The sequence below is a fragment of the Calonectris borealis genome, chromosome 1 (genome assembly GCF_964195595.1).
Source record: "Calonectris borealis chromosome 1, bCalBor7.hap1.2, whole genome shotgun sequence".
NCBI classification, from domain to species: domain Eukaryota; kingdom Metazoa; phylum Chordata; class Aves; order Procellariiformes; family Procellariidae; genus Calonectris; species Calonectris borealis.
Window position 1 is genome coordinate 60,148,924 of NC_134312.1, and position 19,392 is coordinate 60,168,315.

Here is a 19,392-nt window from a genome sequence, read left to right on the forward strand (position 1 = left end):
CTTCCTTTGCAATCTACTTGAAAGCCTGATGATCTTACAATGACATTTTGTCATTTTAGACTCTTTTTTTCCTTCTTCTTTTCCTTGCCTGCCATTATGAAATAACAGGCAAAAGGGGAAATAGACTAACTTATTTTCTGTGCTGGGTGTAGCTCTTGAGAAATGGTCCTATTTGCACACACCCATTATCTTCAGGACCAGATAAGGCAACCCCCCTATGGTGAAACTGCTATATAGAAAGCACTGACAGCTTTGCAAACTGAAAAAAAGAAATACGATTTGTGAAGCCTAGACTTTTCCAGTTAAATAGCCACCCAAGAAAGCAGAGAGGATTTTTTTAAGGTCTACAAGAATGCAGCAATACGACAAGAGAGTTGTTGCACCTTTATATGTATCAGTACCTTAATGAAGCATGTTGAACATCGTGAAAGGGATCCATTTCTGATAAAGAGGCCTCCTAGCATCTCTGAGGCTCTCTCTAAACAGAGAAATTGGATGCACAAGACACTCGCTTCTTGTGAAAATCCTTAAAGAGCACATTTCCAAAGGAAATCACTGCTGCTGTGAAAGGTAATACAGAATTTGGGAAGCAAGTGAAATTCTGGCGAGCAACTGTCTAACACACAACAGGAAACTCAGACTCTGCGTAGCACCATTGTCCTGATGGCGTGCTGTCTCCGTTTCCCTGCATTGCCACTCCCTCCAGCTGCAGGGTCCTGACTTCTTGCAAACACCTCAAAGAGACAGCACAGCTCTGCTGGTGTCAGTCATAGCAGATACACAATCTACAGAAGTGTCTCTGGCACTGGCCTCCACAAACCCCTCTGGAATTTGTGCTGTAGTTTTACATGCTTTGGAAAATTTCCACTAGCGTCTACGTTAGAGCTGTATGGCGTTGCTGATGCTTGGGAAAGCTTTCTGCAAACCGAACACCAGCATGGAAACTCTCTGTTTTCCTCTGTTCTTCACAACAGCATGCAGTCTTTCCAACCCTTACAGTTTTTGTATATGCTTCATGGATAAAATTGTGGGGGTTTTGGTAGGGTATCCTTTTCCTTTTCTTTTTCTAACCCCTGTTGTTTTAATTTCCTGGTTCATGGAATTTCAGCTTGCATCGAAAAATACCAAGAAATGTTTGAACACGTGAGCCTCTTGAGTCCAAAACTGTAGAAAGTGAGGTAAAAACCCAACAAAAGTTCTAACTAATTTCAGAACTTATTGTTTTATTCTGCTTTCAATTCTTATGCTGTGCCAAGCTTGGGAATGTTGAAGCCATTCAGGGTGAAACACTGAAAGCTTGACAATAATAAAAAATCTCTTGCTTTCCTCTTTTTGAAAATATATGTGGAAAGCGATCTAGCTGGATTTGGAGCTTCCTAACATGGCTGTCCCTCCACAGAAGTCCACTCCCAAAGTGTATCAATATGCCTGGTGGCAGAAAGTGACACATGGGAACACCTTAAAATGCTAATGTATGCTGATGGCTATCCACAAAATAGATGTGAGGAGTATTAGTACCAGGTGAGGAGCATCCCCTCATCTTTCCATCCATCATGGGGCAGAAGTAAGTGTGCAGCTCCCTTATGGCAAGGTGGGAGGATAATCTCTACTATTGACATCCATGTCGGCTTTCCATCTTGTCACCCCCAGCACTGCTCCATTGAGGCTGTCAAGAGCAGGAATCAGATGCAGGTTGGCATGGTCATGTCAGTTCATTACCTGATGGCATAGATAACAAGCTCGGGGGAAATTTAAGTACAGTTAACAGATATCAGCCAATTGAGTTTGGTTCCCTCTGGATGCTACTGCACATTAGAAAGTAACCCAGCAAGAGGTTTACGTGAACATTTAGTTCTTGTTTTCTAACACATGTCAACAGATTTTCTGAGATAACTTGCATCTCTGCAGAGTATATCCCTGAGAAAAAACAGGTAGGTGCCTGGCTGCTGTCAATGTGCTGAGGGAGCAGATTGCTTACCCTCCCTTGCCCTTCCGAAAATATCAGCCAGGAAGTTTAACTTAGTAAGGGGCTGATGGTGCCAGCCTCTTTGCTGTTGTTGTCCAGGTCAGCCCTAATTGGCCTTGCTCTTGCTTCATTTAGTTGCTGACATCGTTTCCTTTTGATTCCCTGACTGTGCTCTCATTGTTGGGATTCCCACGTGCTCCCACATTGTCTTTTGGTTAAGCCTATTCCCGCTTACTTCCTCCCTTTCTGCTTGTGCCATCTCCTTCTCCTCCTCTCCTGCTCTCTCCTGCCTGCTCTCTTTCCTCAGGACTCACTCATTCTCTTATGCCTTGTTTATTATTTCCCCATCCTGAAATATAGTCCAGACCCCTAACCTGCAGCTCTACAGCCCAGATGCCCACTGTTTTCCCAGCTAGCTTTCGGGAGCAGCTGTTTCACACAGCAGCAGATTACTTCTGCGTGGTGGGAAGCAGCTGCTGCATTGCAGCTTGAGAAACTCAACAGTAGCTGCTGCCTCTCCTGGAAGCAGCCCATGGGCTGCACTTCAGCTGTGCAGGGGGCTACAGGTATTCCAGGTTCATGCCTGGCACAGCATTAAGTAGGTGGCATGTCTCCATGTGAGCCATAGGGAACCTCTGGTGTGCACAGAGGCAAGGGACAACTTGATGGTGTAGAGCCAGCAGCTCTCCTACCTGTGGCTCTGGCATGACAAAATACCACTTAGTAGATTTGTCTTGCTTCTGAAGGAGGTGTTGGCTCCTGGCTTTGTTGAAGGTACAGTCCCGCTTGGCTGCTGGGGTAGGATCTGTACGTACACCAGGTGGATGCCGAGCCGCATGAGAGTTGCATGAGAGCTGCATGAGAGCCAGATTTGGCCTGACGTGCTGAGTCCTCAGGATGTCCACGGGGACTTTCAAGCAGTAGGAAGATGAGGTCCTAAAGTACTCAGCCTGTGTCTGTATGAAAACACCTACTGCTAAAAGTTAAATAACAGCAAGTGCGCATGATGAAGCAGCAGACCATGAGGTTTTCCAGTAAGCAGGGGAATCTGCTGGCAGTTTACACTGCTGCCATTTGCAGAGAAGATGTCCTCTGTGGTGGCACTAATGACAATTGATAAATCAATACAGCGAAGCCACCAATAACTTCATTTTTAAAAAAAAAAAAAGTCTATTTTAATTACATTACCCAGCTCATTAGAAAAATATATGTAACGAGAGGAGGACAGTCTTTGCCATTGCTTTGACAGACCCAAAGTCAAAGTTCTTGGCGGGTTTGCCATTCCCCATCCCAGAGCAGAGCCAGGTGTTACTCCCTGCTCCAGCAGTGTTACCCTGTTTGAATTTAGCCTCCACGTGCTTTGCTGGAGGGAGATTTCCCTGTGACATCAGTTGCTTAGGTTTTCTCTCCTTCTTCCCCAAGCCAACGGCACGCAGCCCAATCTTCGCAGCAAGCAGAGGCGGTGCCAGCCGGCAGAGGGAAAGGCCAGCCTCAGTGCAGCGTCCCAAACCCTCTGGATAAGAGAGTTTTGCCAGCTGCCAGTGTCTCCTGGGCAACACCTTCCACTACCAAACCCCTAGTGGAAAAAATGGTGGGGCACTGTAAATATTGCTATTTAAAAGTGTCCAGGAGGTGAGTGGTCATGGCCTTGCAATAAGTATGATAAATTGTTTATTGTAAGCAGTACACTGAACAGCACAATTTGGGAAGCCCTGTTGCGGAGGAAACCTGCGTGCCTTCCAGGCACATCACAGGGTACTCTCGCCCTTCCCAGCCCTGGGACACCCTACGCCACGTGCCTCCATGCCCTTCTTCCACAGCACAGGGCAGAGCAGAGACATTTACCCGTCGCTTTACTTGCTGATGCTTTGCAAGGAGCCCATGTTCTTTTGGAGAGTGCAAACCTCGCAGAGGAGGAAGCAGCCATGCAAGCACCTGGCAGTGGGGGAGAAACACTTTCAAGAGCATGCAAGTCCTGCTGGACCCTGTCCCAAGGATACTGGCTTGTGAAAAGAGCTTTGTCCAGCCTGTACAGCTGGGGCCAGGTTCCCTCCCGTGGCTGAGGGCTGCCACAGCAGGAACCGGCAGCTCTCTGCGATGCTGTGCAGAGCGTGCGAGGGGCAGGCGTCTCGTGCTAAAACCGCTTCTCCTGAGACTGGTACCGAAATTGCGTCCCACCTCTTGCCTCCAAGAGAGCACGCCTAATTGCTGTACACAGTAACGGGATAGTCATTTGGAGCCCTTCTGACAGTAGACAGATCTCTGGGATGCTCCTCTTAACCAGGACCGGACCTGCTCTTGAGTGGGCTGGCATTAAAGTGAGGGGATTTTTCTTATTTGTGTTATGCAAGGTAGAAAACACAGGTTCCTGAGCAGAGGGCAGCGCTGTGCATTTTTACCCAGCCTGTAGTATATAAATCCCCCAAAGTCTTTGTAGGCTCTACCACTTTGCTCGTCCCGTACAGGTAACAGTGGAGGGCTCTGTGGTGGCACTCACAGTTACTGCGGTAGGACATGAGTGGCCAAGTGCTATGTGGGTGTGTATATGAGGTGAGTTGCTAGCTCATAATTCGTGGATACTATATGTTACCTGCTTTTTGGAACAACTGATGCATAAACAGTCGGTGCTACCGAAGCGCTCATCGGTGCATGCGTTTGCTGATGTTGTGCAGTCACCGGGCGCGCCAGGACCGGGCGGGAAGTCAGCACAATGCCTTGAGATACGTTATCGACTGTAAATGTGGCAGGAAGTCATTAAAGATTTCCGGAGCTATTCCCTGGGAAAAGACTACCTCTGGCAAAGTCAGAGGACTTGTACTGCCAGGACTGAGAAATCAAAAGAAAAATTGCTCTAATAAGCCGATGTCAGCAGCTTCAGCAGGGAGCCCTCTGCTCCAGACGGATCCTGTGCCCATGGGGTTGGGGTGATGATGGATTACAGGATTTGGGGGACATGTGCCAAGGGGTTTTTTGTAGCTCGCTTACTCCAGCCAGGCTCATCCGAGCCTCCCTAAGACGCTGGGGGCTAAGAGAGGTACAGGCATAGACAGGTCTGAATCCTTTGTCTCTAAAGCTTTGTAAATCCTTATAGGCATCTTATTTAGGAAAGCTGTTTGGTTGCTCCATGAGCTCTCAGCCACAGCTCCAGGAGGGAGATTCGCAGACACGGAGCCCTCTTGGGCCAACTACGCAAAGACAATTTCCTGCCATGAGGAGGCAATCAGAGACTGGGACAAGAGCGTGAGCAGTGAGGGAGGCCAAACCAGGCAGGTCAGGGCAAGGAGCCCCAGTGTTTGTAGGGGGCTCGTTCAAAAAGACTTGAAGGGGGTTGAGGCATTATGATACCAGGAATTCATGTGACTCGTCTCACTTGATGTATGGGATAACTCTCACTTTTGTTGCTGCAGATATGTCTGTCTTGAAAAACATTTATCTTTTACTAGCAATATGTTTCTTTTTTTTTTTTCCTTAAATCTCACCAACTGGCCTCTGGTCAAGACTTAAAGGCTGTCTTAGCAGATAAAAGGTCTTGGGGAATTACTGTGGAAATCTCATTTCTGTGCTGTGCCTACAGGTGCAAAATTTAAAAAAAAAAAAGTAACTTCTAACTCTGTGAGATTATTTAACTGCTGAAAAACTTAGCGTTCTGGGTAAAAACAAAGTCATCATACTATGGTCAAGGGAAAAGAGCCAGATAGTTATATTTCACAGTGTTCATTTTCTCACTGGAAAAGATGAACAGAGTAAGAGACCTTCTCAACACAAAATAAAACCAAACAAAACAAAAAACCCAACAACAGCAAAAAAAAAAAAAAAAGTATGTGAGGATTAGGCAGCCAAACTTCCAGTTATGAGTACCTGCCAAAATCCTACAAGTGAACTTGTAAAATCAGGTAGTCTGCTATATCTAGCAACCACCGGTATGCACCTGGCTCAAAGTCTGATTTCGAGGGCCGCGAGCAGCAGGGACAGAAACAAGTAGTTTGAAGCTACCACTGAACTTGACCAAGATGTGTATAGGGTTTTTTTCCACTATTTATTTTCTACATGCTATTTCAATTTAGGATGTTTGTTCCTTAAATGCAGAGCCTTGCTTATAAACCTGCCAAAGGTGATACAACTTTTTATCCTGTTGGATCATTTGCAGGTTATTCTGTAACAAGCATGTGTTATTTCGAACACACATAATACCAGAAATAAGCTGTCTCTCTTTTGAAAATTAACATTTATGGTCAGAATAATTTTTCTTTCCCCACAGCGAACAGTTATAGAATTGTTAGCCCCTAAGCTAGTGTAAGCTGGTCTGCCCCAACTTGAAAATGTTTTGGGATGAGAGAGAGCCATGAAATGTACTTTGTCCTATCTGTTTGGCTGTACCAGTGTAGAAACCAGTAGTCCTTTTTCCTCTCATTGTTGATTAAGGTACACATTTAAATGGCCAAAAGAGTTTTTCTTATCTCAGAATCACACTATGTATCTCGCATATATGTCTTTGATTCTCTTCCCACAGGAGAGAAAGAAAATATAGCTGAAAAACAAAGGCATATTTCTCTAGCAGGATTTCAAGGGGGGAAGCCTGCCTGCCTGGACTGCAAGGAGGTACCCTACACGCACACAGAAACGTTCCCCAGGGCTGGTGACACCATTGTTCAGCTTCGCTCTTGCTGAGAAGGTTTCTACACAACGTTTCAAAAATGAATTTCCTCCGGAGGCGTCTCTCAGACAGTAGTTTCGTGGCAAATTTGCCCAATGGCTACATGATGGACTTGCAGCGCCCTGACAACTCCACGAGCTCCCCGGTTTCTCCTGCCATGGAGAGAAAGCATCCGCAGCCACCACAGCCCTCGCACTCTTCCTCTACTGGCACCAGCATCTTCAGCTCCATCTCCAGTGCCATGAAGCAAACCACGCAAGCGGCCGCAGGACTAATCGACCACTCGGCCAGCCCCACACCACCTGTGGCCCAGAAACCCAAGATCCTCCTGGTGATCGATGACGCACACACGGACTGGTAAGTCATCACGGTCCTCCCTGCTGAATTCAGCTCCACAAATTTTGGGGGGATGAGAGGGTTCTGGGAAGTATGGGGCATCTGCAGGGGGTACACAGATACTTTCACATCTAGGTCACCAACTCTGGCCCCAAGTCGGTGTCTGTCCGGTGACTTGCATAAAAGGCAGAGTAGGCTTTTCTCATATGTTTCTTGAAAAAAATATTCATTTGGTGCTCATTGGCAAACTTCTTCATAGCCTCAATATATGAGCACACATAGGGCATTCTTGGCTCAGCAGGCTTAGCTGAGCTGTCACACCTAGCAATAGTCCTAGGAGGTCACAGCTGAAGGTGTGTTAGTGATGTAGTTCAGGACCTTAGCCTACTGTTTGTGCTGGCTCTAAAAATGAAAAGGGACTCAATCTCTCCAGCTCTCAATCTCTCTTGAGCTTTTCTCTATATGCAAATTTGTACATAAATTATGAAAAGATAACCCAAGCTTGCTACTACCAATAGTAATGACTGGAGTTCATTTGCTGGTCAAGAGCCCTTCACCTGCTAATCATAGTGACTATTGGCAAAAGGCTCTCAGGCTCAGCTAAGCCTCAAATTTGTCTTGTTCATGCAGGTCTGCGTTTAGAAACAAAAGTTTGGAAGTTTGTTTTTTGTGATTTTGAGCAGCAGAGGACACTTTCCAAAGGGTAGGACAACTGAAGTCTTCTGAAATGTTAGAGAAATTACTTACTGCTTGCTGTGTACTCCCTTTCAAAGTCAGCTGGTTTAGAAAGCTTTAGACAAGCTGGCCAAGAGACTTATTTGGGAAGAGGCTCTTGTTTCATCTGCTAGCTTGTCACAGAAAAAAAGGAAAGGGTAGCACAGGCAAGGGGACCGTACTGAAGACTTCAAAATGAAAGAAGTTGGGTTACTAGGTCTTGGCCAAGAAAGATTATTTTCTTGTTCTTTTCATCCCACACCACTCGTCACCTTTGGTCTTCTCTGCTTTCCCAGGAGAGTGGGGACAAGGTGGGACCTGCCTCCCTGGGTGTATCTTCTCAAAGCAAGAGCTTAGCTCTTAGCTAAAAAGGGGCAGTGACTGAGTACAACTAGGTCAGGCTTCTTCAGCCAACTTGAAGCAAAAGAGGGACAACTGGGATTTTTCTCAAAGTAAAAACAACTTTTTAACTGAATGGAAAGTCCCTTGATAAGGTCATCATCATATCAAATGTTTCACTGGCCTAGTGTCTTTTATCACAGTAGCAGCCTCTTAATGCCTGATAGTTCAGTCAGCAACACCAGTCTGGTTCAACCCCGATCTCTCCTTCCTGGGTGCACCCACAAGTCTCCCAGCAGACTGATGCTCACCAACCTCCGTCTCTGCTTAGCGTTTTTGCAGTTCCTTGAAGATGCTGCCAGGTGGCAGTCCCTTAACATAGCATCCTCCAGCTGGGGATGGGAGTGCCTCTAATGCACTTCAGCATCTGGGGCTTAGCAGGCACTGCTTAGTCCAAACCCTGTAGTCAGAAAGGAAAGCCCTAGCTCAAAGGCCAGTCTAGTTTTTCCTTGAGATTAATGGTGCTGAATGTAGTCTGGACGAGGAGGGGTTGGACTCTGTTGCAGTGTTTTCATGTTTTAAAATACACACTGCATTCAAATCCCTGCCTTTATATCTCCCAGCTGCTGTTCTGTCATGCGGACTTTGTGGTCTGTGAGCTGAGCTTGCCCAAGGAGCAGCAGCTGGGAGATATAAAGAGGAGGTATGGCTACCCGTGCTGTCTTCACTCCTCCACTCGTGTGTAAGCACTCCACGCATCCTGCTGTCTTGGCTATCCCTCTGCTGTCTATAACTTAGCAGTTTCTACACATGATGGGGGACCCCTTTCATTCCTCCCAGCTCTCTGCCTCTACCCACAGGCTTGCAGATATCAAATAACGCTGCTTGCAAAGGCTCCCTGCCTTCACTCTCTCTAAGGTTCTGAGGACACTGAACAAAATTAGTGTATGCATTCGTGACCATATCCTGACATATGTATGACATGAAAACCAAGGAAACAACGTTACTAACCCTTGCCTGCCACAGATTTCCGTGGCTCTTTGTAGCATGGACAGAAACACATGCCTAGAAACTTCCCCAGCCTAAAAGTAACATGTGGTCCTTTCTGAGAGAGCGTACCAATGCAGCCACTCCAGTAGGCCAGGAGTACTACTTGGCAGTTGATTTTCCCGTCTCCAGGAAACTCAGTGAGCCCTTGAGAGCAGCATTGGAGAACAGTGGCTTCATGGCTCCGTGTATGTTTATTCTTGGTAAGGTACTTCTAAGCAATGCCAGCCATCTTCTTGGTCTCAGCCAGGGTGTTATGTGAGCTCAAGCCGACCAGCCTGAGACAGCAGTGTTTGCCTTGTGAGAGCACAGCTGAAGAAGCTGGTTATCCAGGGATCCTGGCTGTCCACTCTGCATCACGTACGGAAACAGTCCCAGACTTTGGGGGGTGAACAACAACCTATTGTTACTTCTGTGCTGGTGATTTTGGGTTTAGAAGCAGCATCATGTTTGCAATGCATTTCAACTCTGCTTGCTCTGGTTCTTGCTACTTGAGAAACCTTGTATTTGATTTTGAAGAAACCCTTTCCTTCTCATTTTGAAATAGCTAACTCTACTAGAAAAGATCCCCAAGAAATAACTACTGAAGCTCTACCTTTATTTTAAGGGCAGGGGGCTTCTACGATGCCTCTTCCCCCACAGCAAGTTACATGGGCTTTACCACAAGGACTAGGTTGTTCACAGACAGGAAGGGTGAGAGACGGTGAATCTGCCATTTGATTTCTCTTCTCTAAATGAAAACACTTTCTCATAATTGGAGACTGTAGCAATATTGCCAAACCAGACGTTAATGTATCATCATTGTTTGTATTACAGCAGAGGCAAAGAGCTACAATTATGGATTAGGATGAGGTGTTGCACGAAGTGCATGATGAAATGCTCTAACAACCCAAATAGGCAAGTGCATGTTGAATGCACTTTAAAGTGACAAATAGCAATCCTTTCGATTTTTAAAGAGCTACTATGTCTCTGAAGGTACAGTATAGAACTCAACTTCTCAGAGGTCTGGAGGAAACGAAGAGCATCCATGGGAATCCATGGCCTGTCTTCCTCCATAAAACCCTTACCACTCTTTACATGCAATATGCTCTGGTTTATTCCAAAGACAAAGTACTGTAAAAATAATGTGAACCCCACAGAATATGATCAGCTGCTTTCTGCATTAGCAGCAGTAAAAGAAAGGTACATTCTATTAAAAGCAAGGGAACTCACCCAGCTTTCTCTTAAAGTGGCAACATTTTGATAAATTTTCCATCCTTCTCCAAGACCTGGCTCTAGCACATTGCAAGGAAGCACACAGTGAATCTGCCATATGCAGGATGTGCACGAGAGGAAAACACTACCTGTACTGCTCCCTCGTGCTCTTGGCTTTGACAGGCAGCCCTCAGAGGCACCCGCAGCAGTGAACGTACCCGTGCATTGGCACGCTAGAGAAAAACTCTGCTTTTTTTCAGTCATTAATGGTATGTATCTCAACGGGGTAGCCTCCACCTGGAGAACGAGGCACCTTCTTGTGGGCTGGAAGTATCTGTGCCTTGGGAGACTTCCAAAAATGCATCTACAACTCACCTAAAGCAGTTGCCAGAAAAGAGGAGCTCAGCCATGAATACATGTGCGCATGTGCAAACACGCAGCAAAAGGGAGCGCGACCATGAAGAAGGGGGATGGCAGGACTCCATGTAATGGCAGATGGGCCAGCTCCGGCAGCCCGACCTCAGCCAGGAGGAAAATGTCCCACCTCTGGCAACTTCTTCGCCCGACGCGCTATTAAGTAAAATCATGCTTTTGCTGGATTGCATTTCTCAGCAGATCAAACAGGATTTAGTACTGTGAGTTGTTAACCCCCATCCTCTGCAAAAGTGCTCAGCTTTCTAGCCTAATGCTTCGTGTTTAAAGAGATTATTTGGGAAGTGATCAAGCACAGCTAAGGCTCCTATTAACAACATATGCTAAAAACATTGCTTTTTGGACCAGGCAGTATAACAAAGTTGTTGTTCTTGCATTTGTTAGATATCTTGGTTGCATTTGTGAAATATCTCATGTCACTTTTCAAAGCCATTGGTGTGTTTTGTCCAAATGTCAGGCCGTTTCAAGTGCTAACAGTGTTACATGTCTTGCACAAAATACATGTGTCCTATGTGCGGCAGTTCTACACGTGAGGATTGTGCCATGTCTCACAGAAAAAAAAGCCAGAGGATATTTTAGGAGACCCAAAATTGCATTGTTGTTTTCCCATTTACTTTACAGCCAAATCTGCCTGAACATACTGTCTCCAAAAATTTAAAGATGAAGGAAGAGAAAAACTGTGATTAATACTGAATGAAATCCTCTTAATACATCTGAAATGGTTCTTTGTATAACAATAATGTCATGATTCAGGTCTAATTATGGACTGACCTGACAGGATTACTGTTTTATATTCCTCAGAGGAAATTATCAACCCTTTTTTATTAAAATGAAAATATTTTTACTTCTGATAGTACATGACAATATGGAGCTTTAAATACATCATTTGTCAAAAAATATAATTGGTCTAATAATAGCAGTCTAATACTGAATTTTAGTAACACGGAAGTTCCTAAATTCTAATTTTTTGCAAGGAATTCCTTTTCAAAAATATTCAATGAATGTCATGAGTCACTTCATGCATTTGGTAGGCTGAAGATGATATACTAAGGCTCCCATTCAGAGGAATATTTCTGTACCTAACGGAATTAAATATAATGGAAAGTTTTGGACTAGCTTTTGGCTCTGAACTTCATTATCATTTATCTTTATTATTATTATTCAGAATGGATACTTCAAGCTTGACCTCAGGAATTTGCAGGTTAAATTGCATTTGTCTATTAATTAATTAATTAATTTGTCTATTTTTCCTGATAAGAAGCCCAAAATCATATAACATGGTGGTAATTGATAATAAATAATTATGGATTAGATTTTATTATACAAGGATTCACAAGTTCTGTGCAACTATGCAGCTATAATTTGAAAAAAACTTACAAGTAAAATTTATGTTTTCACCAATCTGGCTAAAAAACTTACATTTTCATCATTTAGCCATGCCTATCCAGGACTGAATATTTCTGTTCCTGTAATTCATGCCAAATGTGACTTGAGGGCAAAAATTCCACTTACGGGAAAGAGGAGACAAGTTTGTGTTAAACGTGTGTGTGTGTGTATGTGCACATGCACGCGTACGCAGGCTTGGAAGCAGCAAGAAGAGTTTCTGTATTCCCTGGCATACAGGCATAGGGGTGAAAAGGAGGTAAGGCTGTCAAAGATATTCAATAAATTGCATTTATCACATCGCTTTCCAATCTGTTTTAGGTATATCACCACCATGTCTGCCTGTATTTTTGTCCCGCATATGTAAAGCAACTTGGGATCTAGTCCTCCTAAATGAAAGGTGATACAGAAATGTAAAGGATTAATATCATTACAAAAATAGACACAAGGAGTATGGAAAACATTCCCCACCAGCACCAGGTTATAAATATGCTAATGCAAGTCAAATCTGGGACCTTAATTGCTTTACCAGAGTTCCTATAAATGCATAGAATTTAACCTCAGAATGTCCTGCCTAGTCCTGTACATATTAAAAAAAAAAAAAAATCCCTCAGATGTATTTCTCAAGGTTTGTGAGCCAGATTTCTTCTGCTTGAAAGCCAGCAGCCCTGCCCCAGTGTTGGTTCGAGTTAGCCCTGTTCCCCTGCTCCTCAGGTTCAGGGAGGGCAGAAGTGGGCTGGAATAAAATATTGCACAATCCTCAACAAAATGATACCCCTTGCAAACAGCTCCAGGCAATATCATCTAGATTTAGCAACGTGGAAACGTTCCAGCAATGTACTATTTTGATAATACGCAAAATAAAATTGCTGCCTCATGTTGTACTTAAAGCAGCCCCCTGACCACCCCCCCAGCTCTTTGTGGCTGGGAGGAATGTGACCACGAGGTAGCCTGGGTGGGGGATCAGACCTACAGCAAAGTGTCCTTCCTATCCTGACAGCTTGGAGACACACAAAAAGCCTTGCCCAAAAGCAATAGCGCTGCACTAACTAGTGCTTCTTCTCTTGGGGGATGGCTTTGATTACCCCTGTTTCACGAGGAGGAGGTGGCAGGAAGATGCTGGGAGGCCGGTATTGTGTGGGACTCTGCAGTTCCTTGAATAGAAAGAGCGGCCTGAATGGTTGTGTCTGCGATCGTTAAAGTGCTGGTGGCTTGCCAACCCAGGTCTGCCCCAAAAACAGGCCTTCGGTTCCCTGAGAGAACGGGAGGACTCACAAAAGAAGATTTAAAAAACCCTTCTCCCTTCCTGCCCCAAAGCTTGCCTTTCTGTGTATGTTCAAGCCAAGAAAATCCTTCCAGCCCTGTAGGATGGGGCCTCGGACCTCATCAAGGACCTCACCATGAGGACTTCCTTTATCCAAAAAAACTCCGAAACCATACCACCATCACAGCCCGATACAAATCTCTTCAGTAGACGTGTTTCTTTCCTTGGTGTGATCCCATAACTAATAATGCCTCAGGGGTTGTTTTACGGTAACCAGAGCGGGCTGGGTCTTGTGGTTCTTCCCAGAAGGCAACAAAGGTGGTCTGTTCCCACGGCCTGACCTTGGACACCGAGGACCTACCTGCAGCGCAGCTGAGCTGGCTCTCCATTCGGTGGCTCCAGCAAGCCAGGTGGTGACAGCACCAAGAGCAAGATGATCTCGCCCTGGGGCGGCACGGGGCTGAGCGCAGCAACACCGCACCCCAGGGCTGGAGCTGAAACTTTTGTGGAGCTCCTGGCAAATTATAGGTGAATTTAGGGTTACCTTTTGACCCAACCCAAAACTTAGATTTACCTCTTGGTCCCTCCCTGTCTGTCTGTAGTGCGAGTACCCTTTCCTTCTTTCTGCGCTTGCCTCTGGTCCATTTAACCTGTAATTCAGACCTTGTTTTCTGAGGTGTCGAAGCACACATCTCCATCATGCTTATCCACCATCTTTAGCATCCTGACACCCCCCATCCCTGACCCAAGGTACTCTTGCAGAATAAATATTAACTACCAACTAGTCCATCCCACAGCTGAACAGTGCATAAAGGTCTCTGGGCCAAAGTAGATGTGGACAAAAGCTCCAGTAGGTTGCAGACCTCAGCATTTGCGGAGTGATTTTTTCCCTTCCTGATGCCCCGGGCAATCAGGACTTGACCATCTCAAAAGTCCTTACTATTTGCAGCTGGGAATTGCTAAACTCAGGAGAAGCAGTGAAGGGGTTGAGGGCTGGCCCCTGAAAGGAAAACGTTCCTTGTTTTCACCCCTGAAGAAAAAAGGGCACAAATGCATCTCTCCTCCCCCCTCCCTCCCCACTGCCTTTATGGCATGTAGGGGCTGGGGGGGTCGGGGCATTCCAGCAGCTGCTGGCCAGTATCCTGGAAACTGCCTCCTTTTTCCCAGTCCCAGCCCCTTTTATGAAGGAGACAATGCAGACATACAGTGAGTGCCTTGTGCAACACTTGGGCACCCAGGCCCTTTGACACAGGGATTTCGTACAGTGGCTAACCCCCTCCTCTCCCTCCCCGAGGTCCCCCCACACCCAGTCCAGGGGGCTTCAGCCTCGCCTTTTCCAGGCTGATCCAGAAAGAAATTACATGCCTTATTTTCCCAAGGGGCTTAAGAGAAATATGTGTGTTGTGATGCCAGGGAAATAATTCAGATAATTGCAGAATTGGAATTATCTGTGGATCCCTTTTGGTTTTTTTACCCATATCTTTTCTTCACTATTTTTCTCCCTCTTTCTTCCACCCACTCCCTTGCCCACCTCTCCCCAAAAGTCCTGCACATTTCCCCTCTCCTCAGCATGTCTTGCTCTGGCCCCTCCGCAGGGTGGGAAAGGCTGCTTCCCACTCTGGATGAGAAGTGGTCTCCTTCCAAAGTGTGGCTTGGCTTTCTTTGCTTGCTGTGTCTTGCTCCAGAGGCACAAGCTCAGTCAGAGGATTTGGAGGAATTTACTATTACAGTATCCCAGTGCCCCTCTTTGGCACGCTCTCAGTGATACTGAGCCCATTTCTGGGGTGAAGGCACAAGCCTGCTCCTGAGTTTGTAGCTCAAGGCCTGTGTCAAACAGTGATGCCCCAAAAAGTGCCTGGGTTCATTCACATCACAGGGGATTTGGACTCAAGCTTACCTGTTCGTCTGAAGGATGACTTCTCAGTTACTCCAAGACATACTGCCAGCAATTGTAATGACATTTTCTACGTCAGCTCCACTGAAGTCTCTTTCAGGAAGATTTGAGCTATATTTCTTTGATGTCTTCCTATCCTAGAAAATTGCTTCATACAGGAGCCATTTTACAGAATACCCTGTAGAAGTCCCATGAATTTACTACAAAATAACAGCCTGTGTTCAAAGCTGCATAACCTGTCATAACCTCTGCTTCACTCAGCTAATGGACCTGCAGGAACAGCTTTAAGCTTTGAATCACTGCACTCCTCCAGTCCATCACGATCACTTCAGACCTCTTGTCCCTCCTGGCTACTCCCTTCCCGACGCTGAAGCTGGTGTTCTGCACCTTTTCTTGCACGAACTGCTGTCTAGTGGCATTTTTCCTGGGGAAGAGCTCCTTGGGCACTTTCTCTAGCTGATACTTGATACCTGGGCATCTTTTCCTATTCCTCACCTGTGCAGAGCATTTCCCAGCCTGGCAGAAGTTGTGCAGTCGCCTGCTGCATCCCTGCTGTCTCTGTTTCCCACAGATAGAGAGGAAAACACTGAAGCAGTCCTCTGAAGCAGCTTGGATATGCTTCTTTGCACCAAGAGAAAAAAAGCAGAGGGAAGAGAGAAGAAATAACTCCCGGAGAGACAGTACAAGCTCTGCACAAATATCTTCTCCTGAATTCCTGTGCTGAGCATGTGTTTTGGCTGATGGGTTGAGCACTCATTGTACCTACTTTTGTTTTAAAGCAGAAAGAGAACAAGGCAGATGTAACTGGTTATTTATCGTACAGAGAGAAATTGCAAGATGATCTGTGCTCTCCTAACAGAAGTACCCTGTGAGTTTTGGCCCTCTGCTGCTGATCCTGGAAGCCCCTACTCCACGTGTGGGAGTTGCTTCTCTTGTGCCGTGTTTCCCCGTGATGCAGGAGCAGCACAGCAGTGCAGGAGCAGCGCAGCGGTGCAGGCTGGCCCCAGCTCCCGTACCTGTAGCCCACTGGCCCAGTCTACCTCCCCTGGGCCTGGTGACACGTGAGGCTTTGACGGGGGACTTGGTGCCCCATGAGGACTGAAACTTTGTGTTTACAGACTACAGGCATTAGTACGAAGGTGCAGGGGAGCACACCAATTCAGGCAGCCCTCGCATGGGAGCTGTCCCAGCTGTCGGTGACACAGAGGGATCAACTCTGGTATTCGAGTGCCTTACAGGTGTGTTTGCAGTCTTGGATCAGTGCTGGCATCCCCTGCTCAGACAGATGCTTTGCAAACACCTAAGGGCACTAATGTTATACATGGACTTTTTGTGAATTATCTCTAATGTAGGTAATTGGAGGTGAATTGATCATTTATTTTTCCTTGCTGCTATTAAGGATACACTCCATATCTGACAGAAAATTGTGTATATTTTCTGTCCTCCAGCCGCGGTTGCTGAGGCAGACTGCGATTGTTTCATGGCAGCTCTGGAAAATAAGCTTTTATTCTTTCCAAATTACTTCATAAGAAGAGGCATCAGGTTTCTTGTGGCCCTGTAATCATGTCAGGGCTGAGGCAGAAAGCAGAAGTTATGTTTGTCTGATCCCTTGCACCCAGAAAATATGTCCTTTTCCAGAGCATGTGGCTTATTCATCACAAAGAGAGAGGGGTTCAGGGCAAACTTTCTCCCTGGAAGCCAGGGCAGACCTTTGGCTGTTTATTGTGGTGCTTCCTCCCTCCCAGCCAGTGCGGCCACATTTAAATGCATTGCCTAGCAGTGTAAATCCCACCCAGGAACTGTTCTTGAGCATGGCCCTGCAGTTCTCTTCGGTCAAAACATGTTTACACGCTAATTTACTGAGATCACAGCAACCGCACCACTCCATCTGCACCCTGCCTAGCCAAATTATAATGCTGTGTTCTGGCGGGTTGAATGTCTGACATGCTTTAAAATAAAGGGATGGCCAGCCAAGCGGTGGTCAGTGCTGCAGGCTGCCTGGGAGAGGGGGTGGGTTTGCGTGGCCAGTGCCTTGCCCAGTGTCCTGAGCTGGGGGATGCCAGACAGCCCCCCTCCCAGGCAATGAGCTGCTCCTCTGATCACTGGTAGTTGGCTGTGCTGGAGGTGAATGGGGGGACACTTCTGAGGCTCCCCAGAAAGGCTTTTGACTGGTCTTCCAGGTGCTGTGCCCCTGCTGCGCTACAGGCTGTCTAGATAACCCTGCAGCATGTCACTTCCTAGGCAGAAATCGGGAAGAGCCTTGTTCAGGCGGTTTTGGGGCAGAGACCATCCACAAATGTCTTGCACACTCTCACCTGCCAGAAACATCCATCTTTCTTTCTTCTGCATCCCCACCAGAGCAGCGTGGTCTTCCTTTCCTCCATCCCACATCCATCCCCAGAAGCCATTTCATACATTGCACAATACTGACCAAAAGACTCTCCTTGCAACGGGGGCATCATGATGTTTCCACAGCATCAGCAATGATTCCAGCTTGCTTGAAATTTCAGGAGCTCCAGGGTGAGGCTAAAGCCATTTTTCATTTCAACATGATAGCCTCTACTGCCCAGGGGCTCTAAAACCCCAGGTGCGCATTGAAAACACCACTCCATCCATTTCAGTGATGTTTCAGGAAGAAGTGTTTCATTCTTACCCTGGGCTGTGTCAAAATGATGGGCTGACCAGAATTTTTGGCTGCAAATTGCTTAGCACCTGTAGTCTTCAGAGACACTTGGAGCAGGTTAACTCTCCTGGGGGCTGTCCTTTAAAGAAAGTGATATATTGTACTGTTAAAAGAAAGTTATCTGAGACATGGGATGAGACAACCTATGTGGAAAGAGGCATAATAAGAAGGAGAGGCCACGCAGTGTCTAAGTCAAGGTCCCTTCCTCTACTCCAACAACTCCTCACACTGGATGTGCCCTCTGTGTGACTATTCCTGAGCAGAGCCAGTACTGTAGAGATGGGAGAGAGGGTTTTTTAACCATGTGAAGGCTAATTTCCTGGACTAGGCAGTGGAAGCCTTTTTGCTCCATCCATACCTTGCTGAAGACCGTGGTTAATCACACTTCATTACAAGCTGAAGCAAAGCAGCACCAAGGAGTATGCAACGAGCTGGTCAGCAAAGCAGAGAGGCCATAGAGGGAGGAAGTGTGTTTCATAAATGTGGGTAAGGAGTATACATTATGAGCGTGCTGGGAATAAAAACAAGCTTGTACCAGTGACTAGTGCGCCTCAAATTTCAGACCAGTTCCTGTGGGCCCACTTAAAGCTCATTCCAGTTTTTGAGAAGTTGCTGGTTCCAGCAATATCCCCAATGTTTAGGAGCGAGGAATGTTGCCAGACTCTCTAGAGCCGTGCTTCTAGAAATACGATGGAATTATGAAGTGCATTTAGCATTCCTGTTTATTGTTAGAGGCGTGATGTCTAAACTTGTCTGCTGCGTTGCTTTTTTTCATGCAACACTCATAAATTCAAAAAAAGGAGAAAAAAGGGCCAGAGCTCTGGTTTTTATACTGGACAGGGGTTGTTCGAGCCACTTGGTCTTGGTCACACCTGGCTGCTACACTGTCCCTCACTGACATCTATGCAGAGGTCTTATTAGCACCATGCTGATGGATGGGCTGTCTGGGAAGGGAAGCATGATACAGCCTTCAGATATCCTCATTAGAATGAAGCGGAAAACTTTTGACATTTTTTATGTCTTTTTCTAATAAAATGAAAAGTTTTGACTTGGTTTTGAGCCAGGATGACAAAACAAAACAACTTTTTTATTTACATTTCACATTGCTGGGGGAAGGGAGTATTCAGCTGAAAACTGATGTGTTTCAGCCATGGAGAAAATTGCCTTCCTACTGTCTCTCCTTTTTTATTGGAACAAATAGACACATAGTAAAAATGTGAGCCAGCTTCTTTTTTTGCTCATACTATAAAATAGGGAGCAAAGCCGGCTTCCCTTCATTTTCCTTTACTTCTTTATTCTGTCCTGTCTTTGCCAATTGGAAACAGAATGCAGAGAGTTACTTCGTCTCTGGAGGCAGTTCTTGCAGGGCTTAACTGTGTTTTCAATGCTTTCCAAATAGAAGAGCTTTTTGGAACCTAGTGGTCTTCCTGAATTTTTAGGGAGGAGGTCTGAGAAAATAAATTCATATTTTCTTCTTTCAAGCTTG

The 19,392-nt window shown here is 45.9% G+C and overlaps 1 protein-coding gene across 1 annotated transcript in view; it reads left to right on the plus strand.

Annotated features, from left to right (window-relative positions):
* SYN3 (synapsin III) overlaps positions 1–19,392 on the plus strand; it is a 203,166-nt gene that overhangs the window by 14,154 nt on the left and 169,620 nt on the right. The window contains exon 2 of the mRNA XM_075156474.1: positions 6,477–6,977. Within this exon, the coding sequence (XP_075012575.1) occupies positions 6,661–6,977 (317 nt within the window). The 5' untranslated portion in view covers positions 6,477–6,660. The remainder of the gene's footprint in view (positions 1–6,476; positions 6,978–19,392) is intronic.